At 45.8% G+C, this 26,102-nt stretch overlaps 1 protein-coding gene across 1 annotated transcript in view; it reads left to right on the top strand.

The window, feature by feature from the left end:
• LOC311105640 (intraflagellar transport protein 80 homolog) overlaps window positions 1-26,102 on the top strand; it is a 71,875-nt gene that overhangs the window by 27,130 nt on the left and 18,643 nt on the right. The window contains exons 7-8 of the mRNA XM_084147845.1: window positions 24,404-24,583; window positions 25,776-25,969. Of these exons, the coding sequence (XP_084003971.1) occupies window positions 24,404-24,583; window positions 25,776-25,969 (374 nt within the window). The remainder of the gene's footprint in view (window positions 1-24,403; window positions 24,584-25,775; window positions 25,970-26,102) is intronic.

The raw sequence follows: 26,102 nt of genomic DNA, 5'->3' as shown, positions 1-26,102 counted from the left end.
TCCTGTGGATGCTATGACATCACGGTAAGACGGTAGATAGTTTTTCTGTCTTCAACTTTCCTCTCTACCATGAAGATCTCTGCAGACTCTTCCAAACCATCCAAACAGAAACCCCCACTCCAGCTTACTAAAAACCAAACACGCACGCCAGACTCAGTGTTCTGTCCCATGTTGGGCCTTGTTTCAGGCCTTAATTGAAATGGCCAGAACAATCGTTGGGCTATTAATACCTGCTGTTCCTACGATGTGGTTGGGACTGAAAACGTGGCCCAGCTCTGGCCCAGTCCAGCAACCAGGAACCCTTTACTCCACTAATTAGCCAAAACCAATGTGCAATGGCTGTTCTGCTATAGAAAGCCTATACTTAATCAGGAGTGGCTGATGGCTTCTTAAAGCTGCTATTTGCCCATTTATTTGACCTCATCTGAAACAGCGCTGTTACATGTAATGACATGAAGTCAGAAATGTGTCCTAAATCTGCGCTGAGTTTCCTACCACCTGACACATACACACACACACGCACACACACACTGGAAGTGGAAAGTCTGAGGCTCCCTCTCCGCTCCTATAACATCTGCCTGCCCCACTCACACAGCCATAGGACATAAGTTGTCATAAATTGTGTGTCAAATATATAGCTCACGATTGCAGCGTTGTTCTGAAGAGGCGGGGGTCGTGATTTGGAGTGTAAAACCACTGGTATCTGGTGTAATGCAGATCCCGAATCAATGCAATCGTTGATTTATTGATTTGTTGTCTCCAGCTGTGATTTTTCTGCCTGATATGATTTCAGTCTGTTGGCTCACATAGCTACACAGAAAACACTCCGTACAATGGGTTCTGATAGTGTTTGGAAACGTTATAGGAGGGTTTTTAGTGTAACATGGTGTGATGTGGAGAATCCTATGAGGTCAGGGTCAGTCTGGTCTGACCTGTGTGTCCCATCCTCCTCTCTCACTCCTCTCCTCAGATTCACAGTGTTTCATAGTCACATGTACAGGGTTGCAGGTGTGATTGCAGGGTACAGTGAAAATCTTAGGCTCCGAACTCCAACATGCAGGACTAAGTTAGATAAAATACTGAAAATGGTCATAAATAAATAAATGAACAAATAGAAATAGCACTATATACATCATAACAACTGTAGCAGTGATGGATAAATAAATGTCCATTGTGGTGGAGGCAGAGTAAAGACTGTTTAGGGGGTGTGGAGGAATGACCATAGGGGGAGCAGCATGACCATTGAGGGGGTGTGGGGACCAAGTGAAATAAAAACAATACATATCTATAATATACAGTACATATTAACAACTGCAAAAGTGATGAATGTCATTGGGGTGGGGGCAGAGTAAAAGTCAGTTGGTGGGGCAGAGTAAAAGTCAGTTGGGGGGGGTATGCATAGGGGGAGCAGTATTTAAGGTAAGTGACCATTTGAGGGGGTGTGGGGGGTAAATGTCCATAGGGGGAGTAGCAAGGGGGAGGGGGAGCAGGTAGCTGACTGGTGGTGGCTATTCAGCAGCCTGATGGTCTGAGGGTAGAAACTACTGGCCAATCTTCCTGTGTTTGCCATGATGCTCCTGTACTGCCTGTTCCTGAGTGATTGCAGCAGGGAGAACAGGACGTGGCTTGGGACCCTGATGATCTTAATTGGCCTTCCTGCGACACCTGGTGTTGTAGGTGTCCTGTAGGGCAGGCAGTGTGCACCCGATGGTGTGTTTGGCTGCACGTATCACCATCTGAAGCGCCTTGCGGTCTGCGGTGGTGAAGTTTCCGTACCAGGTTGGGATGCAGCCCGACAGTATGCTCTCGATTGTGCTCCTGTAAAACACTGTGAGGGCCCTCGGGGACAGGCCGAATTTCTTCAACATCCTGAGGTTGAAGTGTCGCTGTTGTGCTTTCTTCACCACGGTGTCCATGTGGTTACAGCATTTCAGCTTCTCTGAGATACAATGCATTTGGAAAGTATTCAGACCCCTTGACTTTTTCCACATTTTGTTACGTTACAGCCTTATTCTAAAATTCATCATCAATCTACACACAATACCCCATAATGATGAAGCAAAAACAGGTTTTTAGACATTTTTGCAAATGTATTAAAAATAAAAAACTGAAATGTCACATTTACATAAGTATTCAGACCCTTTACTCAGTACTTTGTTGAAGCACCTTTGGCAGCGATTACAGCCTCGCGTCTTCTTGGTTATGACGCTACAAGCTTGGCACACCTGTATTTGGGGAGTTTCTCCCATTCTTCTCTGCAGATCCTCTCAAGCTCTGTCAGGTTGGATGGGGAGCTTCGCTGCACAGCTATTTTCAGGTCTCTCCAGAGATGTTAGATCGGGTTCAAGTCCGGGCTCTGGCTGGGCCATTCAAGGACATTCAGATACTTGTCCCAAAGCCACTCCTGCGTTGTCTTGGCTGTGTGCTTAGGGTCCTTGTCCTGTTGGAAGGTGAAACTTTTCCCCAGTCTGAGGTCCTGAGCGCTCTGGAGCAGGTTTTCATCAAGGATCTCTCTGTACTTTGCTCTGTTCATCTTTCCCTCGATCCTGACTGGTCTCCCAGTCCCTGCCGCTGAAAAACATCCCCACAGCATGATGCTGTCACCACCATGCTTCACCGTAGGGTTCTTGGGGACCTTCAATGCTGCAGAAATGTTTTGGTATTCTTCCCCAGATCTGTGCCTCGACACAATCCTGTCTCGGAGCTCTTCGGACAATTCCTTCAACCTCATGGCTGTCTCTGAGCTCTATGGACAATTCCTTCGACCTCACGGCTGGGTTTTTGCTCTGACATGCACTGCCAACTGTGGGACCTTATATAGACAGGTGTGTGCCTTTCCAAATCATGTCCAATCATTTGCATGTACCACAGGTGGACTCCAATCAAGTTGTAGAAACATCTCAAGGATGATCAATGGAAACAGGATGTACCTGAGCTCAATTTCGAGTCTCATAGCAAAGGGTCTGAATACTTATGTAAAGAAAGTATTTTTGTTATTTTTAATACATTTGCAAAAATGTCTAAAAACCTGTTTTCGCTTTGTTATCATGGGGTATTGTGTGTAGATTGATGAGTTTTTATTTCATTTAATCTATTTTAGAATAAGGCTGTAATGTAACAAAATGTGGAAAAGGGGAAGAGGTCTGAATACCTTCCCAATGCACTTGCAATGTACAGTTGAAGTCGGAAGTTTACATACACCTTAGCCAAATACATTTAAACTCAGTTTTTCACAATTCCTGACATTTAATCCTAGTAAAAATTCCCTGTCTTAGGTCAGTTAGGATCACCACTTTATTTTAAGAATGTGAAATGTCAGAATAATAGTAGAGAGAGATTTATTTCAGCATTTATTTCTTCCATCACATTCCCAGTGGGTCAGAAGTTTACATACTCAATTAGTATTTGGTAGCATTGCCTTTAAATTGTTTAACATGGGTCAAACGTTTCGGGTAGCCTTCCACAAGCTTCCCACAATTAGTTGGGTGAATTTTGGCCCATTCCTCCTGACAGAGCTGGTGTAACTGAGTCAGGTTTGAAGGCCTCCTTGCTCGCACACACTTTTTCAGTTCTGCCCACAAATGTTCTATTGGATTGAGGTCAGGGCTTTGTGATGGCCACCCCAATACCTTGACTTTGTTGTCCTTAAGCCATTTTGCCACAACTTTGGAAGTATGCTTGGGGTCATTGTCCATTTAGAAGACCCATTTGCGACAAAGCTTTAACTTCCTGACTGATGTTTTGAGATGTTGCTTCAATATATCCACATAATTTTCCTTCCTCATGATGTCATCTATTTTGTGAAGTGCACCAGTCCCTCCTGCAGCAAAGCACCCCCACTGCATGATGCTGCCACCCCCGTGCTTCACGGTTGGGATGGTGTTCTTCGGCTTGCAAGGTGCTCCCTTTTTCCTCCAAACATAATGATGGTCATTATGGCCAAACAGTTATATTTTTGTTTCATCAGACCAGAGGACATTTCTCCAAAAAGTATGATCTTTGTCCCCATGTGCAGTTGCAAACCGTAGTCTGGCTTTTTTATGGCGGTTTTGGAGCAGTGGCTTCTTCCTTGCTGAGCGGCCTTTCAGGTTATGTCGATATAGGACTTGTTTTACTGTGGATATAGATACTTTTGTGCCTGTTTCCTCCAGCATCTTCACAAGGTCCTTTGCTGTTGTTCTGGGATTGATTTACACTTTTCGCACCAAAGTACGTTCATCACTAGGAGACAGAACACATCTCCTTCCTGAGCGGTATGACGGCTGCGTGGTCCCATGGTGTTTATACTTGGTACTATTGTTTGTACTGATGAACGTGGTACCTTCAGGCATTTGGAAATTGCCCCCAAGGATGAACCAATTTTTGGCTGATTTCTTTTGGTTTTCCCATGATGTCAAGCAAAGAGGCACTGAGTTTGAAGGTAGGCCTTGAAAAACATCCACAGATACACCTCCAATTGACTCAAATGATGTCAATTAGTCTATCAGAAGCTTCTAAAGCCATGACATCATTTTCTGGAATTTTCCAAGCTTATTTAAAGGCACAGTCAAATTAGTGTATGTAAACTTCTGACCCACTGGAATTGTGATACAGTGAATTATAAGTGAAATAATCTGTCTGTAAACAATTGTTGGAAAAATTACTTGTGTCATGCACAAAGTAGATGTCCTAACCGACTTGCCAAAACTATAGTTTGTTAACAAGAAATGTGTGGAGTGGTTGAAAAACGAGTTTTAATGACTCCAACCTAAGTGTATGTAAACTTCCGACTTCAACTGTATGTATGCCGAGAAATTTGACCGTCTCCACGGCAGCCCTGTTGATGAGGATGGGGGCGTGTCCAGCCTGGTTCCTCCTTAAGTCCACAGTCAGCTCCTTTGTTTTGCTAATGTTGAGGGAGAGGTTGTTTACCTGGCACCTTGATCGAGGGAGAAGTTGTTTCGCCATATTGATCGATCTGCGTAGGTCGTATTTGGACTGTTTAACCAAAATATTGTTCCCGGTCACGTTGCCCTGTTTATAAGCAGCATCTCTCTCTTTCAGTTTTTCTACAAGGCTGCTATCAATCCACGTTTTTTGATTCCTCATCCCCACCCCTGGATCGCTCTCTTTTCTCTCATCCATGTGCCATGGCCTCTGTCTTTCTCCTAACTCACTTCTTATCCCACCACTCATATTTCCTCTGTTTTATCTCTCTCGTCTTTCTTTCTCTCTGGGGAAGGTATCTGACTGGGATCAGTGTGTCTCCTTCCCTCCCTATAAAGTATCAGTCTCTATTCTCCAGGCTGTACCAGTGCCCTGCCTGGCTGCCAGCCTCTGGCCAACGGCTGGCCTGGAAACTCTCCCTGCTGCTGGAGCGATATAAAAGGCCTCTAAACTAAACGCTGGTTCGAGTCCTGAAGTGCTCTTAGTGGAGCATGAAAAGGGCAGAGTAAACGATTGTAGATTTATTAGTATTTTCTGCTTTATCTGTTTTCATCACATGAGCTATGATGGTTAGCGGAATGCAGATGGCGAAAATGTCACTGTAAAAGTGAGAGGGCAGGCTGCATTAGTGGGACAGGGGGAAAGGAAGAGAGAGAGGAGAGCTGCGTGGAAAAACAGCAGATGTGGAGGGGGTTACACACCAGAGAGGGAGAGAGCGGGAGAGGGAGAGAGAGAGCGCAGTGAAACAAAGAGAGTCCTGAGTCAGCAACGGCAGAGCAGTTTTCTCCCCAGGCAACTGGGCTGGGCTCCTCCACTCTCTCTCTCTCTTTCTCTCGCTCTATGCCTGACACACTCCACATGCTCCTACTTTGTCTCCTCAATCTCCTTCTTGTCTTGCGCTCTCTCTCTCTCTCTCTCTCTCTCTCGCTCTCTCTCTCTCTCTTTCAAAAAGTCAAATATGCTTTATTGCCATGTCGTTTACAGGTACAACAATCTTGTCACAGCAGTTAAAGATAGTTACTTAGATCAAAAGTATAAAGATAACTATCAAATGAATTAAATGAGAAACAGAAAAAAGGTGGGAACATTCTCTCACTGCACTCTTTCTCCTTTTTCTCCACCTTTCTCCTCCCATTATGAGCCAAACTCTCTCAACTTTACATGTGCTCTCTCTCTCTCTCTCTCTCTCTCTCTCTCTCTCTCTCTCTCTCTCTCTCTCTCTCTCGCTCTCGCTCGCTCGCTCGCTCTCTGCCACCAGCTCCAGTTTAGAGAGGGGGAGAGTTTAAGCAGTGAAAGGGGCATGTTGGGGGCTATCTTTAACACTTATGTCAAGCCTCTCTTCCTTCACACATTTTTGTCTGTTTTCTTTTAAATAATTTGTACTTCTCCTTTTAACACGTCTGGGTGAGGCTGCTTATGAAATGTTTTTGAACAAGTGGGCACATTCTGGTTTTAACAGCCTCTACTTCTCAGCCAGTTAAAACAGCCATCAAATGTATGTCTCTCCAGTTTGTGTGATAATAATACAGACTGGCACTGCAGGCAGGTTCAAGTCCTGGTCTTAAATGAGTGGTGCAGGACAGTGGAATGCTACATCAACCCGCATCAAATAAAAAAGAATATCCCTGTTAAAGCAGCCTCCTATTTTCTCTATTTTATAACAGCTCTCTTCGGTCACATGTGTCTTCAGGTAAGGATGTGGAGGGACAGTCATTACCAGGTGTTGGTTTGCTGTGCTTGGACTTTTGTTGGCACGGCTGGTGGAAAAGTGTATGTGTTTCAGGGTATTTTTTCAGATGATTGACTGCACTTCCGTGTGTGTGTGTCTAATATCGGTCAGAGTGAGAGGTACTTGTTGACATGGTATTACTTTTACACCTCTCTCGAGTTCGGCTTCAGGCTTGCCATGTTGGAAAGTGAATGGAGAGAGCATGAAAAATAAGAGGGGGAACGGCTGATGGTGGAGAAATGTAGTGTGGAACTGTCCAATATATCCTGTAAAGTTGGCTGGAGAGTGGGGCTGGTAGACTTGGTCTCCATAAACGATGGCGGTTACCCCCCCCCCCCCCCCCCCCCCCTCTCCAAACTCCTCACCCCTTCCCATCTCTGGGCTGGTGTAGGGTGAGATGTATGACAGCCTGAGACAGTGCCATGCCCTCTGACAGTCATCACTCAGAGAGAGAGAGAGAGAGAGAGTGAGAGAGAGAGAGAGAGAGAGAGAGAGAGAGGAGATGCAAAGAGAAAGTGAGTGAGGTACTGTATATAGAGTTTGTTAGAGTGGAAGATTAAAACATTTAAGAAGTGTTATTAGTATCAATGTCAATAAAAGGGCCTACATTCAGCTGAATTATTAACTTGACCCTGAAAGCACACCAAGCAGCCTCCACAAAGTTTGGTGTGTATGGCTGTGAGAGATGTGTTGTTCATGTTGCATTTATGTATTTGGTGTGTGTTATTGCTCTTGCGTTTGTGTGCATGCTTCCGTGTGTGTGAGAGAGCTGAAGACGATTGTTTATTGGTGTATCACTTAATTTTCACACGCTTATTTACATGGCCCAGGCTCAGTGGCGTAACAAGCAGGGCTGCTAAGTTCATTATGCTATTACTGGGGACCAGGGGAGGGGAGAGGGGGGAATGGAGGGGTGAGGTAAGGAAAGGGGTAGGGGGTAGGAGCAGGGGTCAAAGATTTTGGCTGGTCCCCAGAGTTTCTCTCTCCCCTCTTTGTTCCACATAGACAAGCTCTACTTCTTGACATTTACTAATTTATTGACTGCCTCCACAAATGGCATAATTTGCTGTATCTGTTTGCGTCCAATAAGTAATAATAATATGCCATTTAGCAGACGCTTTTATCCAAAGCGACTTAAAGTCACGTGTGCATACATTTTTACTCGTTACATTTTGAATGCTTAGCAGGACAGGAAAATGGTCTAATTCACACACTTATCAAGAGAACATCCCTGGTCATCCCTACTGCCTCTGATCTGGCAGACTCACTAAACACAAATGCTTAGTTTGTAAATTATGAGTGTTGGAGCATGCCCGTGGCTATCCATAACTAAATAAAAAAACAAGAAAATGATGCCTTCTGGTTTGCTTTATATAAGGAATTTGAAATGTATTTTTGTACTTAGGTATATTTTAGCAGTTACATTTACTTTTGATACTTAAGTATATTTAAAACCAAATACCTTTAGACTTTTACTTAAGTAGTATTTTACTGAGTGATTTTCACTTTTACTTGAGTCATTTTCTATTAAGGTATCTTTACTTTTACTCAAGTATGAATATTGGGGACTTTTTCCACCACTGTCTGTCAGATGATCATAAGAGCATGCTGTAGGGGATTATGCTTCTTATGGATGTGCTTCTTAATAAAACCTATTTGAAACAAGCCATTACACTTCGTTATTACATTTACATTATTGTCATGGCATTTCATGATTATTATTCAGGTTATTACTTATAAATATTAATCAACAAATGAAAGAAATGCCAGGTTGGAGAGGATTGGAGAGGATCTTTTGCATTTTCGTATTGACACAACATTAACTGAGTCAAAAAAAGATATGTGCTACCTTGTTCTTGTCTGTTGGCTTTTCTGCATATACAATTTTTAAATACAGATCCTATTTCGACGCACAAAACCATTCAAACGAAGTCCGATCGGTTCTCACACTTTCCCGAAATATTCGCATGAAATCACAGACCCTGCTGCTGCGGTCATTCGATGGCATTGGCAAGCAAGGACGTCGTAATGAGATAAACAATGTAGACTAAGCTACTGAAAATGGGCCTTTTACAATATTAAATCATGACAGGAGTGTTTGAATCTTATTAAACAGATTGAGTCCAGACAGGCTACTTTAGGACATTTTTGGAACAGACTTAGCCTATATAGGCCTATAGAGAGAATCAGCAAACCCACACACGCACACCCCAGTAAAAGCACCCGTCGATCAAAGCCACCGGCGGATGTCAGACACGAGCAAATATTTCTCCTTTCCTTAAAATGTATCAGGCTTTCCGAAAGTAGGCTAGAAGATACTGAATTGAAAATGAAAGTATGAAGGGGACAGCTATGCTATAGTATGAAGATTAAATTGACAATCATTAAAATAGAAACAAATACACGCAACATGTCCATAGCCTGTTGATCAGCAACGCTGATTATCGAGGGGAAGAGTTTTGGAAAGATTTTTCAAATACTGTGAGGAACTATTTATTATCATTTGAATGGATAAAAATGACTCAGAAGCCCAGCTGGGCACTTTCCTACATTTGATATTAACAGGACAGAGAAATCAGACACATGCTCATTGCACGTAAATTATGTTATGAAATAAACCAAAACTTGTTTCTCACAAGTGTAGCAGGACGTGAACTCTGCAAACAACGTTTCCACTCCGAGAATGAGAACGGTACATTACTGTAATTAACATAAATTAATGTAACCAGATGACAGGGATTATTGGTAAATTAATTGCCTGTTTTACATACAGTAGGCTATATGGGCATTAATAAAAGTGCATTGCGGGCCGACACTGTAGGCTATAGCCTAGGCTACTATTCTGCTTTGCGGGGATAGGAGGACGCAATCTTTTTGGGATCTTGTCTTGCCTAAGGCTGCATATCGGCCAGGACTCAGCCTGATCAGCTTGATTAGTCTATACAGTGCATTCGGAAAGTATTCAGACCCCTTCCCTTTTTCCACATCTTGTTATGTTACAGCCTTATTCTAACATTGATTAAATAAATGTTTTCCATCATCAATCTACACATAATACCCCATAATGACAAAGTGAAAACAGGTTTTTAGATGTTTTTTGCAAATGTAAAAAAAAAGAAATACCATAAGTATTCAGACCCTTTGCTATGAGACTCGAAATTGAGCTCAGGTGCATCCTGTATCCCTTGATCATCCTTGAGATGTTTCTACAACTTGATTGGAGTCCACCTGTGGTAAATTCAATTGATTGTACATGATTTGGAAAGGCACACACCTGTCTATATAAGGTCCCAAAGTTGACAGTGCATGTCAGAGCAAAAACCAAGCAATGAGGTCGAAGGAATTGTCTGTAGAGCTCCGAGACAGGATTGTGTCAAGGCACAGATCTGGGGAAGGGTACCAAAACATTTCTGCAGCATTGAAGGTCCCCAAGAACACAGTGGCCTCCCTCATTCTTAAATGGAAGAAGTTTGGAACACCAAGACTGGCCGCCCAGCCAAACTGTGCAATCGGGGGAGAAGGGCCGTAGTCAGGGAGGTGACCAAGAACCCGATGGTCACTCTGACAGAGCTGCAGAGTTCCTCTGTGGAGATGGGAGAACCTTCCAGACAGACAACCATCTCTGTAGGACTCCACCAATCAGGTATTTATGGTAGAGTGGCCAGATGGATGCCACTCATCAGTAAAAGGCACATGACAGCCCGCTTGGAGTTTTCCAAAAGGCACCGAAAGGACTCTCAGACCATGAGATACAAGATTCTCTTGTCTAATGAAACCAAGGTTGAACTCTTTGGCCTGAATGCCAAGCGTCACGTCTGGAGGAAACCTGGCACCATCCTTACGGTGAAGCATGGTGGTGGCAGCATGATGCTGTAGGGATGTTTTTCAGCGGCAGGGACTGGTAGACTAGTCGGGATCGAGGGAAAGATTAACGGAGCAAAGTACAGAGAGATCCTTGATGAAAACCTGCTCCAGAGAGCTCAAGACCTCAGACTGGGGCGAAGGTTCACCTTCCAACAGGACAAGGACCCTAAGCACACAGCCAAGATAACGCAGGAGTGGCATCGGGACAAGTCTCTGAATGTCCTTGAGTGGCCCAGCCAGAGCCCGGACTTGAACCCGATCTAACATCTCTGGAGAGACCTGAAAATAGCTGTGCAGCGACGCTCCCCATTCAACCTGACAGAGCTTGAGAGGATCTGCAGAGAAGAATGAGAGAAACTCCCCAAATACAGGTGTGCCAAGCTTGTAGCGTCATACCCAAGAAGACTTGAGGCTGTAGTCTCTGCCAAAGGTGCTTCAACAAAGTACTGAGTAAAGGGTCTGAATACTTATGTACAGTTGAAGTTGGAAATGTACATACACTTAGGTTGGAGTCATTAAAACTTGTTTTTCAACCACTCCACAAATTTCTTGTTAACAAACTATAGTTTTGGCAAGTCGGTTAGGACATCTACTTTGTGCATGACACAAGTAATTTTTCCAACAATTGTTTACAGACAGATTATTTCACTTATAATTCACTGTATCACAATTCCAGTGGGTCAGAAGTTTACATACACTAAGTTGACTGTGCCTTTAAATAGCTTGGAAAATTCCAGAAAATGATGTCATGGCTTTAGAAGCTTCTGATAGGCTAATTGACATCATTTGAGTCAAAGTCTGGTTCATCCTTGGGAGCAATTTCCAAACGCCTGAAGGTACCATGTTCATCTGTACAAACAATAGTACACAAGTATAAACACCATAGGACCACACAGCCATCATACCGCTCAGGAAGGAGACTCGTTCTGTCTCCTAGAGATGAACGTACTTTGATGCAAATCAATCCCAGAACAACAGCGAAGGACCTTGTGAAGATGCTGGAGGAAACAGGTACAAAAGTATCTATATCCACAGTAAAACGAGTCCTATATCGACATAACCTGAAAGGCTGCTCAGCAAGGAAGAAGCCACTGCTCCAAAACCGCCATAAAAAAGCCAGACTACGGTTTGCAACTGCACATGGGGACAAAGATCGTACTTTTTGGTCTGATGAAACAAAAATATAACTGTTTGGCTATAATGACCATCGTTATGTTTGGAGGAAAAAGGGGGAAGCTTGCAAGCCGAAGAACACCATCCCAACCGTGAAGCACAGGGGTGGCAGCATCATGCTGTGGGGGTGTTTGCTGCAGGAGGGTCTCGTGCACTTCACAAAATAGATGGCATCATGAGGAAGCAAAATTATGTGGATATATTGAAGCAACATATCAAGACATCAGTCAGGAAGTTAAAGCTTGGTCGCAAATGGGTCTTCCAAATGAATAATGACCCAAAGCATACTTCCAAAGTTGTGGCAAAATGGCTTAAGGACAACAAAGTCAAGGTATTGGAGTGGCCATCACAAATCCCTGACCTCAATCCTATAGACATTTTGTGGGCAGACCTGAAAAAGCGTGTGCGAGCACGGAGGCCTACAAACCTGACTCAGTTACACCAGCTCTGTCAGGAGGAATGGGCCAAAATTCACCCAACCTATTGTGGGAAGCTTGTGGAAGGCTACCCGAAACGTTTGACCCAAGTTAAACAATTTAAAGGCAATGCTGCCAAATACTAATTGAGTGTATGTAAACTTCTGACCCACTGGGAATGTGATGAAAGAAATAAAAGCTGAAATAAATCATTCTCTCTACTATTATTCTGACATTTCACGTTCTTAAAATGAAGTGGTGATCCTAACTGACCTAAGACAGGGAATCTTTACTAGGATTAAATGTCAGAAATTGTGAAAAACTGAGTTGAAATGTATTTGGCTTAGGTGAATGTAAACTTCCGACATCAACTGTAAATGTGATATTTCCGGGGGAGGTTTTATATAAATTTGCAAAAATGTCTAAGAACCTGTTTTCGATTTGTCTTTATGCGGTATTGTGTGTAGATTGATGACGGAAAAAAACTATTTAATAAATTTTTGAATAATGCTGTAACATAACAAAGTGTGGAAAACGTCAAGGGGTCTGAATACTTTCTGAATGCACTGTAAATTAAGAAGAAATTCCTTATCAAATAAACCATGCCAGGTTGGAGAGCATTGGCACATTGTCCATTTGACACAACATTAGCGCATTATAGACCTCAGAGCCAGAACAACCTTATCGACTGCTGTTGAATAATTAATGAATAGTCAGACACATCCAACCTTTTTTTAAAGAAGACTGATTAATTGATTTACTAGCAAGCAATGAAAATGTGCATTGTTTAAAAGAAAGTCCACACATCACTTTCTTTTTCTTTTTTTACTGAAGTGCCATAGCCTGTAACGCTCTACATCACAGAGCATCTAGCTTAGCTGCTTGAGCATCAAAGGAAAGTTGGAAAGATGAGGAGATGTAGAAAGTTTAACAGAGTAAGTTAGCGAAACAATTGCTTAGAATCATTAGTAAACACTTCCTGCTATTAGATCAAGTTTATCCAAATGAAAATAAAGTTAATTTGAAAAAAAATCCTAAAATGAATGTAGGCCTATTTATGTAGGTCTGTATGTCACAGCCCTATGTATTAGTGTGAATTCCTGTTTGTGTGTGCAGGTAAACTAAAGTATTATGTAAAAAAGTAAGAGACAGCAGTAAATATAAAAGTGCTGTTAGTGCTTCTCCAAGTGCAAGTCCTTCCTGCCCTGCTTCCCAATATAAACAGTGTGTGTACTACACCAGGGTTAGTTTGGTACTGAGTCCTATAGAGGGCTGCTATTAGCTTCTTTCTACACACACACACACACACACATACCTCAGTGTTACAGGGGGTAACCTTGCCCGGCCTGTTGGCTCACATCTCTACCCTGAGATGGGTATTCTAATTAGAATCTGCCACGAGTGCCGCTGCTCAGGAGAATTAATAACCTCTCTTGCGCTCTCTCTCAACCCTCCCCAAACACACACACACACAGTTTTCACACACTCATAGACGGAGTACTACACACACTGTCTTTCACACACAAAAATAATACACACACTCCACACTTATGGGAGATGTGTCACCACCTCATCCCTGATCTCTGGTGGCTGGCCCTAACTCATTATGCTGCTGTTACTGTTGGCTGCAGGAGACTCTCAACTGAGTGCTGCTAAAGGTATAGTCAGTACTGCTGCCCCTAGCTGAGTAGTGCTAAAGGTATAGTCAGTACTGCTGCCCCTAGCTGAGTAGTGCTAAAGGTATAGTCAGTACTGCTGCCCCTAGCTGAGTAGTGCTAAAGGTATAGTCAGTACTGCTGCCCCTAGCTGAGTAGTGCTAAAGGTATAGTCAGTACTGCTGCCCCTAGCTGAGTAGTGCTAAAGGTATAGTCAGTACTGCTGCCCCTAGCTGAGTAGTGCTAAAGTTATAGTCAGTACTGCTGCCCCTAGCTGAGTAGTACAAAGGTATAGTCAGTACTGCTGCCCCTAGCTGAGTAGTGCTAAAGGTATAGTCAGTACTGCTGCCCCTAGCTGAGTAGTGCTAAAGGTATAGTCAGTACTGCTGCCCCTAGCTGAGTAGTACTAAAGGTATAGTCAGTACTGCTGCCCCTAGCTGAGTAGTGCTAAAGGTATAGTCAGTACTGCTGCCCCTAGCTGAGTAGTGCTAAAGGTATAGTCAGTACTGCTGCCCCTAGCTGAGTAGTACTAAAGGTATAGTCAGTACTGCTGCCCCTAGCTGAGTAGTACTAAAGGTATAGTCAGTACTGCTGCCCCTAGCTGAGTAGTGCTAAAGGTATAGTCAGTACTTCTGCCCCTAGCTGAGTAGTGCTAAAGGTATAGTCAGTACTGCTGCCCCTAGCTGAGTAGTGCTAAAGGTATAGTCAGTACTGCTGCCCCTAGCTGAGTAGTGCTAAAGGTATAGTCAGTACTGCTGCCCCTAGCTGAGTAGTGCTAAAGGTATAGTCAGTACTGCTGCCCCTAGCTGAGTAGTGCTAAAGGTATAGTCAGTACTGCTGCCCCTAGCTGAGTAGTGCTAAAGGTATAGTCAGTACTGCTGCCCCTAGCTGAGTAGTGCTAAAGGTATAGTCAGTACTGCTGCCCCTAGCTGAGTAGTGCTAAAGGTATAGTCAGTACTGCTGCCCCTAGCTGAGTAGTACTAAAGGTATAGTCAGTACTGCTGCCCCTAGCTGAGTAGTGCTAAAGGTATAGTCAGTACTGCTTCCCCTAGCTGAGTAGTGCTAAAGGTATAGTCAGTACTGCTGCCCCTAGCTGAGTAGTACTAAAGGTATAGTCAGTACTGCTGCCCCTAGCTGAGTAGTACTAAAGGTATAGTCAGTACTGCTGCCCCTAGCTGAGTAGTACTAAAGGTATAGTCAGTACTGCTGCCCCTAGCTGAGTAGTGCTAAAGGTATAGTCAGTACTGCTGCCCCTAGCTGAGTAGTGCTAAAGGTATAGTCAGTACTGCTGCCCCTAGCTGAGTAGTGCTAAAGGTATAGTCAGTACTGCTGCCCCTAGCTGAGTAGTGCTAAAGGTATAGTCAGTACTGCTGCCCCTAGCTGAGTAGTGCTAAAGGTATAGTCAGTACTGCTGCCCCTAGCTGAGTAGTGCTAAAGGTATAGTCAGTACTGCTGCCCCTAGCTGAGTAGTGCTAAAGGTATAGTCAGTACTGCTGCCCCTAGCTGAGTAGTGCTAAAGGTATAGTCAGTACTGCTGCCCCTAGCTGAGTAGTACTAAAGGTATAGTCAGTACTGCTGCCCCTAGCTGAGTAGTGCCCCTAGCTGAGTAGTGCCCCTAGCTGAGTAGTGCCCCTAGCTGAGTAGTGCCCCTAGCTGAGTAGTGCCCCTAGCTGAGTAGTGCCCCTAGCTGAGTAGTGCCCCTAGCTGAGTAGTGCCCCTAGCTGAGTAGTGCCACTAGCTGAGTAGTGCCCCTAGCTGAGTAGTGCCCCTAGCTGAGTAGTGCCACTAGCTGAGTAGTGCCCCTAGCTGAGTAGTGCCCCTAGCTGAGTAGTGCCCCTAGCTGAGTAGTGCTAATTGAATTCTGCTGGCGGGCACACAGCTGTGTCCTGCTGATGAGTCCCAGGAGGCCCCAGCATGTGTCTATGGTTACTGTGTTGAGGCTCCAGCATGAAGCCATGTGTATATCATTACCCTCTCCCTTCCTGCCAAATCTCTGACTTGTGCCACTCGATACAATCCCCAGGCCAAGGCTCTGTGTCTTTGGGAGCCAAGCCTATATTACAATGCAGAGAGATGGCCCGCTTTTCACCAGCCTATGTTTATCTCCAGCTTTTACTTCTATATACGGACTATTGTGTGTTATTATAGAGACAGTTTCTAAGAATGGCTTAATGTTTCACGTTTAGGGGAGACTGAAAGATGGTCTGTAGGTAGATAGGAGTTAGAGCCTTTATTGGGTCATTTATTTTGACAGACGGAAACATTAGTTGGGATGTGTTATGGATGCAGTGTTATTAAGGCATATAATTTCACTGAGGGGATGCAATCCTGGTTCCCTCTAGAATACTCTGCATCACACACACTTGCTCTCTCTTTCTCTCTCTCTTTCTCTCTCGCTCTCTCACTCTCTCTTTCTCACACACACAAGCCAGGCTCCTGAGTTTTTTTTACCTCGGAATACCCTCACTTTGACGAAAAAGTGCCAAAGCAAAGAGAGGCGGAGAGAAAGTAATGTGAAAGGGATTCTGTGGAGACCTCTTCCAGTGATGATGAACTAGGCCTACCTGACTGCTAGTTTATTTTACACAGGTCCTTCTTTATTATCTTACTGAATAAGTTCCTCTAGCCAGGGTAAAAATACACAAGCTGCGTCTTCAATGACACCCTATTCTTTATGTAGTGCACTAGCTTTGACCAGAGGATGAGAATAGGGTGCCACTTGAGTTTTGCACACTGACTGGTTACACAAAAAAACAGTGAAAAGTGGATCAGTGCGCTTGTTTGTGTGCATTCATGCAAGCGTGCGTGTTTGTGTGTGTGTGTGTGTGTGTGTCTCTCTCTCTCTCTCTCTCTCTCTGAGACAGTGGCAGACAGACAGAGGGTCTGAGCAGAGCGTGTGTGTGAGTCTCAGTGTGATTAAGGAAGCTCAGACTATGCGGTGCCATTGGACGTTTCAAAGCAGCTCTTTTATGGGCCCGAGTCTTCGTTCCGTTTGATAGCGTGTAATTTAATGCAGTGGGCCAAGCTTTATTATAAAGAGATGCACATCATTTTGCTCCCAAAGAGCCCTTGACATTTTGCCTCTCTACTCACTCTTAAAGATTGTGTTTTATCTTCAGATATAGTTTTAGGTCTGGCAGACGGTTGTATGTGTGTGTTTGGAATGATGGATTGCCCCTGGGGAGGGGTGGACAAGGCCAAGGGAGGGGTTGGTTTGTACGGGGTCAACGCCCACCCCCTCCACCTCAGCGAGGTGCTCTAAATAGGGTCAGCTCGTCCCTACAGCCCCTCTTCCTAGCTGGGAGCTCCAGCTCAGATCCTCACCTCCAGCTCCTTACCTCCAGCCCCCAGCACGACCCAGTACATCCCAGAACACCCAAGCCTTGCCATGCCAGTTCAGCACAACCCAACACAACACAGGCCAAACTACCAACCCAGATCACAAAGCACAACCCAACACAGCCAAGCTACTACAACCCCAGCTCCAACCCCCTGTGAGGGGGGCCTGGGTCACTGCAGAGCGATGTTTACAACTCCTCCTAATCTGCTGAGAGATTGATGGGCCCCCTTCCTCCTCTCCCTCCTCCACCTCTTCCTCCTCCCCAACACATGGATTACTTTTAGCCTCTCTTTCTCTTACACTACTTACAAGAACAATGACACAGCTGTGACACTAGATACAGTAATAATAACAGTGGAAAATGTGAGCATCTTTCTCCTTGTTTGTGGATGTCTGCAGAGAAAAAGGCATGAGTGCTGGACTCCATGGATGTCTATGTCTTCACACACATTGTTTTACAAGCACCAGATTTATGCCCCCCTTTTTTGTGCTTGCTGTTTGTTTGATGCTTCTTGCAGCTGGCAGAGTTTGGGGAACAGAGAGGGAGAAAGATGGTGTGTGTGTGTACAGGAAATGCTCTATGGGTCTTCTTTATTCAAAGCAAATGGTCCGACTCCCTCCCTCAGTGTGCGTGAATCAGATGGAGATGCTATGCTGCTATTTATTAACCGCTCTCATCAACCCTGTCCAGCGGATCGACAAAATATGCTTGAGTTATGAGTGCCATCAAGAGTGTGTGTGTGTGTGTGTGTGTGTAAGCTCGTACATGCGTGCATACACACGTTCGTGCTTGTGTGTGTGTGCACCTGTGTCTGTCCATGCCTGCGTGGTAGTGTACATTAATGTGGGAGGAGCGTGTAGGGATTTACACCCCATACCTGCCCTGCCAGGTCGTCTCTCAGGAACACTGAGGCTAACTGAGGCCAGCTGGGCTCTTCAAGCAGCCAATTGCCAAACTGATATATCATGTTAGCCAAGCTATAGGCTAGCCACACTGGGTAGCTAATAGCTATAGGTTAGCCAAATGCTAGCCACGTTGATTTATAGAATTAGCCACACTGTCGATGATAGACCAGAGCTAGGCTAACTAACTTTATTAAGTTAACGCTAGACTACGTCTTCAGAGAGAGACAGTGGGTTTAAACAGTGATAAAGAGGAACCACACATGTGCACTTGCTCTCTCCGTCTTTCTCACCCTGTCCCCCTCCTTTATTCTCTCTCTCCCTTTAGAGTAGGGAGGGCTTCAGGAGGGGGAGACTTCACATGCCACCCTGCCGATTAGCGTGTTGTGAGGAGAAGCAGACCTGTCTGCAGCAGTCACTGCAGACATATTTAATGTGTCTGATGTAATGGGGCTGAATCAGCAGATAGTTCCACTGGGAGCCATTAGCCTAAACATGTGTCGTTAACCCCTTCCCTGCCCTAGGCCCCAGCCCAGACCAGCCCAGTCCCCCCTGCAGTCCCAGCGAAGTCCCCGCTCCAGGTGGAGAGAACACAGGGCAGTGGTGAAGGGAGGACTGATCTGTTATTTAAAATCTCTTGTCTCTCTTTCAATTTTCTCTTCATCTCTCCCTCTCCTCCAACCCCCCAAAATATTAAGGGGAGGGAGAGAAAGAGAGAGAGAGAGAGAGAAGTTTGCCTCTCTGGCTGGTGCTGTAGTGAGGATGGGGGTTTGAGGAGTTACCACCTCCATGCCTTTGAGAGCAGTTTTAAGGATTTTTCCCTGCAGCTCGCTGTAGCCCGTTACAGCAGTACGGAGAAGCGGCACCTGCCAATCTTAATGGCAAACGTATGTGCAGTGAAACGGAGGGAGGGAGGGAGGGAGCAAATGTTCCCTAAAGAGGGCGGCAATGTTGTCTGACTGGTCTGTTGTCTGACTGGTCTGTTGTCTGACTGGTCTGTTGTCTGCCTGGTCTGTTGTCTGACTGGTCTGTTGTCTGACTGGTCTGTTGTCTGCCTGGTCTGTTGTCTGACTGGTCTGTTGTCTGACTGGTCTGTTGTCTGACTGGTCTGTTGTCTGACTGGTCTGTTGTCTGACTGGTCTGTTGTCTGACTGGTCTGTTGTCTGACTGGTCTGTTGTCTGACTGGTCTGTTGTCTGACTGGTCTGTTGTCTGCCTGGTCTGTTGTCTGACTGGTCTGTTGTCTGACTGGTCTGTTGTCTGCCTGGTCTGTTGTCTGACTGGTCTGTTGTCTGACTGGTCTGTTGTCTGACTGGTCTGTTGTCTGACTGGTCTGTTGTCTGCCTGGCCTGTTGTCTGCCTGGTCTGTTGTCTGCCTGGTCTGTTGTCTGCCTGGTCTGTTGTCTGCCTGGTCTGTTGTCTGCCTGGCCTGTTGTCTGCCTGGTCTGTTGTCTGCCTGGTCTGTTGTCTGACTGGTCTGTTGTCTGCCTGGTCTGTTGTCTGCCTGGTCTGTTGTCTGCCTGGTCTGTTGTCTGACTGGTCTGTTGTCTGACTGGTCTGTTGTCTGACTGGTCTGTTGTCAGTGTGTGTAAGAGAGAGAGGGCTTGTGAGTGAGTGAGTGACTGAGTTTATCTTCTTGTAGGCGTACAAGTATGTGTCTGTGTTAAAGTGTGTTTCTTTGTATGTGTGCCTGTGTGTGTAGGTCGTTGTGTGCTGGAACCCAGAGCCTGTGGAACATCGCTTGAGTTTGAACTTAAAACAAAGAGGGATCCAGACAATAAAAAGCAAACCAAAGGGGGACGGGCCAAAGTGCTACTTTCACAAATTATACTCCGTAGTAATATCATCCCACAGGGTCTATTCTCCTCAGCCACCGGGCTTATCACCACAGTGCAGCTAACGCATGATCATGTGAGGCTGAAGAGTGTGTGAGGGTGGGGTGTGAATCAGGTTAACACACCCATGTTAACTCTCTAGACAGGTGTGTGTATCCCTTAATCCTCTGAATGATCATGTGTATCAGATTGTGTGTGTGTGTGTGTGTGTGTGTGTGTGTGTGTGTGTGTGTGTGTGTGTGTGTGTGTGTGTGTGTGTGTGTGTGTGTGTGTGTGTGTGTGTGTGTGTGTGTGTGTGTGTGTGTGTGTGTGTGTGTGTGTGTGTGTGTGTGTGTGTGCGTGTGTGTGCGTGCGCGCGCGCATGTGGTGTGTGTACTGTAGTGAGTGTATGGTCATTAGGAGTCTCTATCTCAGGTCCACATGTCTATACATAGCAGTGTGTATGGTGTATAGTGCTATGCTGCAGTGTGTATGGTGTATAGTGCTATGCTGCAGTGTGTATGGTGTATAGTGCTATGCTGCAGTGTGTATGGTGTATAGTGCTATGCTGCAGTGTGTATGGTGTATAGTGCTATGCTGCAGTGTGTATGGTGTATAGTGCTATGCTGCAGTGTGTATGGTGTATAGTGCTATGCTGCAGTGTGTATGGTGTATAGTGCTATGCTGCAGTGTGCTGTCTGTGTGTATGAGCTCATCGTAAGAGCCAGGGGTCTCTCCCTCTCTCTCCTCCCCCCTCTCTCTCCCCCAGACCTCAGCAGAGCTCCACGTCATGTCTGTCACCTTCCCTCAGGCCACAAAGCTGCCTATTATAGACAGGGCTCAGTGACCAGAGCAGACCCTTACCAGCACCCCTCCACCCTTCTCCTGCTGCTCCCTCCTCTCTCTCCCTCCCCTGTTTCCAGTGTGATTGTGAATATCCCCTAGCTAGTCCAGTGTTCTCCTGGAGAGAGCAGAGTGGTTGGTGCAGGGCCAGGATCATCCCCTTTGGCTCCAATAAAACGATTCAGCAAATCTGCTGCTGACTGATCCACCTCCATCGCCCCTCTCATCCCCTTTCAGCCCTTATATCCCTCCTCTCATCCTTCTCTCCCCTTCCCTCGCTCCTCTCTTCCCTCTTTCCCCCCTCTATCACTCATCTCCCTATGGTTGAAGCTCTCTATGGTTGTCTGGTTGAAGCTCTCTATGGTTGTCTATGGCTGAAGCTCTCTATGGTTGTCTGGTTGAAGCTCTCTATGGTTGTCTATGGCTGAAGCTCTCTATGGTTGTCTGGTTGAAGCTCTCTATGGTTGTCTATGGCTGAAGCTCTCTATGGTTGTCTGGCTGAAGCTCTCTATGGTTGTCTGGCTGAAGCTCTCTATGGTTGTCTATGGCTAAAGCGCTCTATCGTTGTCTATGGCTGAAGATTTCTATGGTTGTCTATGGCTGAAGCTCTCTATGGCTGAAGCTCTCTATGGTTGTCTATGGCTGAGGCATTCCTGACACTGAACTGTGGTTGAGAGCAGAGTGGAGTGGAGCCCTGTGGCCCAGAGGTGAACCAGCACTGCTCCAGGTCCAGGCAGGTCCTGATTTACTCCTGCGGTCTGGAGACAGTCTGTCGACAGATCTATGTTGTGGAGTGGACCCCTGGGATCTGAAAGAGGGCCATTATTGGACTCTGTGCATTTGGGAAATGCTTGCTACAGTGCTACCTAATGCTGACACCTTTTGTGAGAGGAATGTAGTTACGAAAGAGAAAGAGAGAGAGTGATAGGGGAAAGAGAAAGGTAGAGAAAGGAGAGTGAAAGGGAGGTTATTCATGGGGTGGTTAGAATGAGAAAGGAGTAGAAAGAGATAGAGTAACCTCTTCTCTCAGGAGAGCTACAGGATTCCCCCCAGCTTCCCAAACTCACTCACTGTCTGACAACTCAGACAAGAGTGCAACTGAGAGCCCAGGGATTTTCACCTTTTAGACACACACATACACACGCACGCATACGTCACACACACACACACAGACACACACATAGCTGCACTCACAAACTCACACTGTGAATACATTACATTTACACACCCCACCATCTGTCTTATACACATTTAAATCTGTCTTTCTCATATACACACAAAGGCACGCTTGCTGCAGCAGGAGTCAAATGGCCCAACATGTTAAAAGCATTAGGTATGCACAAATCCAAAAGTGCTTCTCGGGCCGATATCATGTGTATACATTCAGCTGCGTCTCTGACCCCCCTCTCCCCCCTCCTCCCCTCGTCTCCCCCAGGGAACTCTAAAACGGAGCGGGCTTGGATGTTTGCTAAAGAATAGATGGGGTATTATTATTTTAAGCGTGTATGCTCTCGTTGGCGGTGGAGCCTGCCCAAGCACAGCGCTGATGTTTGAAGGAAAGGTATATAAAAGTACACTTCAAAGCCCTGCAGCAGCCTTCATGCGGCCGGACCCTGTTTATCTTTGCGGCACACACACACACATGCATGCACACACACACCGAAAAAGAAGGAAAGTAATTTCTATCGCAGGATTTATGAGGAAGGAGGGAGAGCGCGGTAGAGGTAAAATGGGGGGAGGGCGTGCAGAAATGAAATGAAAGAAAATCCACCTTTTGATATTAGTTTTTTCTTTAGCTATTTTGGGTCCTATTTTGGGTCCTGCTACAGTACTACAGGGGAGGAAGCTGACCAAGGAAATCTTCTGCTTTGACTGTGGCCACCGGCCGCTCTGAGAGAGAGAGAGAGAGAGAGAGCTCCAACTTGCTGGCTGAGACCGTATACAAAGCCACACCTCAGCACATGAAGCCAACACAGACCTCTTCTGTGCAGCACAGCACTTGGCGTCCCGTCCAGTCTCTAACAGGCAGCGCTAGGGTAATGTTAGCGTTAGCAGTTTCTACCTCTGGAAGCAGCCTCAGCCCTCACCTGCACACAGGAAAGAGCTGAGGCATAGAGGTCAGGGGTCACAGACTAGACCAGAGGAGAGGTGTGAGACAGAAAAAAGGGATGACTGGTAAAGCTGGTGAGCCCTGCCAGCCACCTGCTCACTGGAAGGGGCTGAGGCAGAAGAGTCGGGGGTTGAAGGTCACCAAGGAAAGGTCATCACTGTCTTTATGTGCACATGGAGGAATGTCCCTAATTTAGACTGTGGACAGAGAGAGGAGAGGGGGAAGGGGTGAAAGGAGGTGGGTAGGAGTAAAGGAGAGACAGAGGAGGGCTAGATGGGGGTACAGAGACAGAGTAGTGAGAGGTAAAGAGAGAGAGGGTGGAGAATGAGAGAGATAGTTGAGAAAGAAGGGTCAAGAGCGAAGGACGAGACTGAGTGGGGAAGCAGGAGAGTTCCCTTTCACACTAGAGTTCTGGTTCTTGTGTAGCTAACTGTTTAAGTGTGGCATTGCTAATCTGGCCTCTCCATTAGTCAAGCCCCAAATATCATCCATCAACACTGAGATCTCTCTCACATACACACACCCCAACAGGTTGAGAAAACACAACTGCAAGCCCAAACTATCTCAACTTAATCACAAGCCCTCTGACAGGATGGATTTCTAAACCAGAAGCCCAATAACAGAATAGGCTTTGTGTGATACTCTGCAGAATGCTAGGAGAGAGAGAGCAGTGAGAGAAGAAAAGAGAGCGAAGGAATATCTTGGAGAGAGCGGGGGGGAGAGAGAACTGGAAAAGCCAAGGAGGAGTTTTTTTCTAGTGGCCTTAGTGAGTAACGTCCTGTGTTGTCGTGGTGGTGTGTTCCAAACGGCAGGCTGGGGAGTTGGTAGGAGCTGCAGCCTCTTCTCAGCTGCCTCGATGGGTGTCACTGACTCACACCAACACACCGGAAAAACCTCCACTACACCCCCAACACGCACACATAGCAACCCCCCACCACCTCCCTCCCCTAAAAAAGAAAAGTAAAATAGAACTTTAAAAAGAAAGGAAAAGGTTTGGGTAATCACTCTTTGGCTCTTGGTTGTGTGCTCATGCATACCCCCCCTATAACTCTGGCTGGTTGTAATAGATGAGGATAGCAGAGTGCATGTTTACGAGCGCAAGTGCTGGACTTGGCAGGCCTGTCTCACAGTTCATCACAGCTCAGTGACTGGGCCCTGACTCAACCCGTGTCTCTTACACACAGTTTACATGGGGGGGGGGGGGGCTGTCATGCACCCAACCCAACCCCCCACTAGCCCCATACTGCACCTATCCCTGTTCACCCCCACCCTTCTCTCTTTCCCGAACCGCCCTGGCTTACTCTACCCCTACCTCCTATACCACTTTGTGGCTGCACAGTATCTGTCTTATTGTTTGAAATTGTGCATTGATTAAGTACAGTACTACCATTTTTTTTTTTTTTTTGCCATTTACTCAACAATCTCTCTCTGACGTCCTCTTTCCTTCTCGCTCTCTCTGTCTCTCTTTCTCTCTCTCCCTCTCTCTGTATGTCTGTCTCTCCCTCCCTCTCTATCTCTCTTTGTCTATTTCTCTCTCTCTCTCTCCTCTCTCTGTCTCTCTGTCTTGCTCTCTCTTTTTGTCTCTCTGTCTCTTTTTGTCTCTCTCTCACTCTCTTTGTCTCTCTCTCTAGTGGTCGTATGCATTGGAGAAGCCTAACACGGGCAGTGTGTTCAGCCTGGCCTGGTCGGCAGACGGCACGCAGCTCGCGGGGGCTTGTGGGAACGGACACGTCATCTTCGCCCATATTGTGGAGCAGCGCTGGGAGTGGAGGAGCTTCGAGATCACCCTCACCAAGAGGAGGACCATGCAGGTAGAACACACACAGATCACCCTCACCAAGAGGAGGACCATGCAGGTGTTTCAGGGCAGGTTCCTTGTGCCATATGCTTGGTTAACCTCCAGAAAAAGGCTTAATCTTTACTTCACTTAAGAAGCCAAATAGTCCCTGAGCCTAAATGAATTAATGAGACAGCTAACTGAGTGTAAATGGGCTGGTGTGAGAGGCAGACGCTAGTGAGGTGAAGTTAACAGGCTATTTAAAGGGCCAGACTATTCCCCAGGCCTGGGTACTTGTGGCCATACATTATGCTATAAGCCTCCCAGTGTGGACCAGTGACAATGGCCAGCCTGTGTAACAGCCTCCGTCACCGAGTGTGTTTAAACTTCAGAAACCACAAGGTAGCGTTTACACGCGGTCGACACCCACCTCGCGCACACAGAAACGGACACACACACGTGGATAAACGCATACGCACACACACGTGCACTCTCGCCATAGACAGCCCTCACTGAGCACTGTTTGCGTTAACCAAACAAACCTGTGTCTTCAGCTATTTATTTTCAGCCTTGCGGGGGTTTTGTCTCTCTCCTCTCGTTCTGCCTCGCTCTCCCTCTCTTTTTTAAAAGTGCACATCTGCCAATGGTTTGTGAATCAGGCGGCTAAATTTACCACTTCGCGGTTAAACATTTTTATTCCTGGTTGTTTGGTGAGTAAATTTGGGTTGTTAATGGAGGTTAAAGAAGGATGATGTTTAAACCCTTAAATAAATACCCACCACACCTTTTACCTGCTGGTGGAAAACCACATTTAATTCATTCATTCATTAATTCACAGGGAAATGTGGAAGATTTTTTAAAATCCTAACAGGTGAAAAAAGTAGAAACACACACACGTACATATACACACCAGGCATTTCTGTCCACTGCTGTCCTATGCTTAGACATGGGCTGTTTCCTGTATATATCAACAGTAAATACACTCTTGAGTTTACGTGAGTGCATCCATGCCTACTATACATCTATGAGTGTCTCAGAAAACATGTCCTGTGTGTATATGCTATAGGCTGTTTGTTACAATTAGTTTGTTAGTATTTCAGATTATTTGTTACTCAATGTCTGTGTGTGTTTATGTATGTCAAGATCTGTGCTACATGTGCATGTTTGTGTGTATGTCTGTGTGTGTGTTCCTAAACAGTCCCTCTCTCTCTCTATCCATCACCCAGGTGAGGAACGTGGTGAATGATGCGGTGGATGTTCTGGAGTTCAGGGACCGGGTCATCAAAGCCTCTCTGGCCCACGGTCACCTGGTGGTCACCACCTCTCTCCAGTGCTACGTCTACAGTGCTAAGAACTGGAACACCCCTCTCATCTTTGACCTGAAGGAGGGGACCGTCAGCCTCATTGTACAGGCTGAGAAGTAAGTCTCTCTTTATCCTTCTGTCTCTATCTCGTTCTGTCCCTCCTTTTCTTAGTTTTCCCGTCTCGTCTATCCCTGTTGCGCCTATCTCTCTGTTGCGCCTATCTCTCTGTTGCGCCTATCTCTCTGTTGC

This window comes from Coregonus lavaretus (assembly GCF_964263955.1).
Source record: "Coregonus lavaretus genome assembly, chromosome: 30".
Lineage (NCBI taxonomy): Eukaryota > Metazoa > Chordata > Actinopteri > Salmoniformes > Salmonidae > Coregonus > Coregonus lavaretus.
Note: the sequence above shows the minus strand (reverse complement) of the source record. Positions and strands in the feature narration are given on the sequence as shown.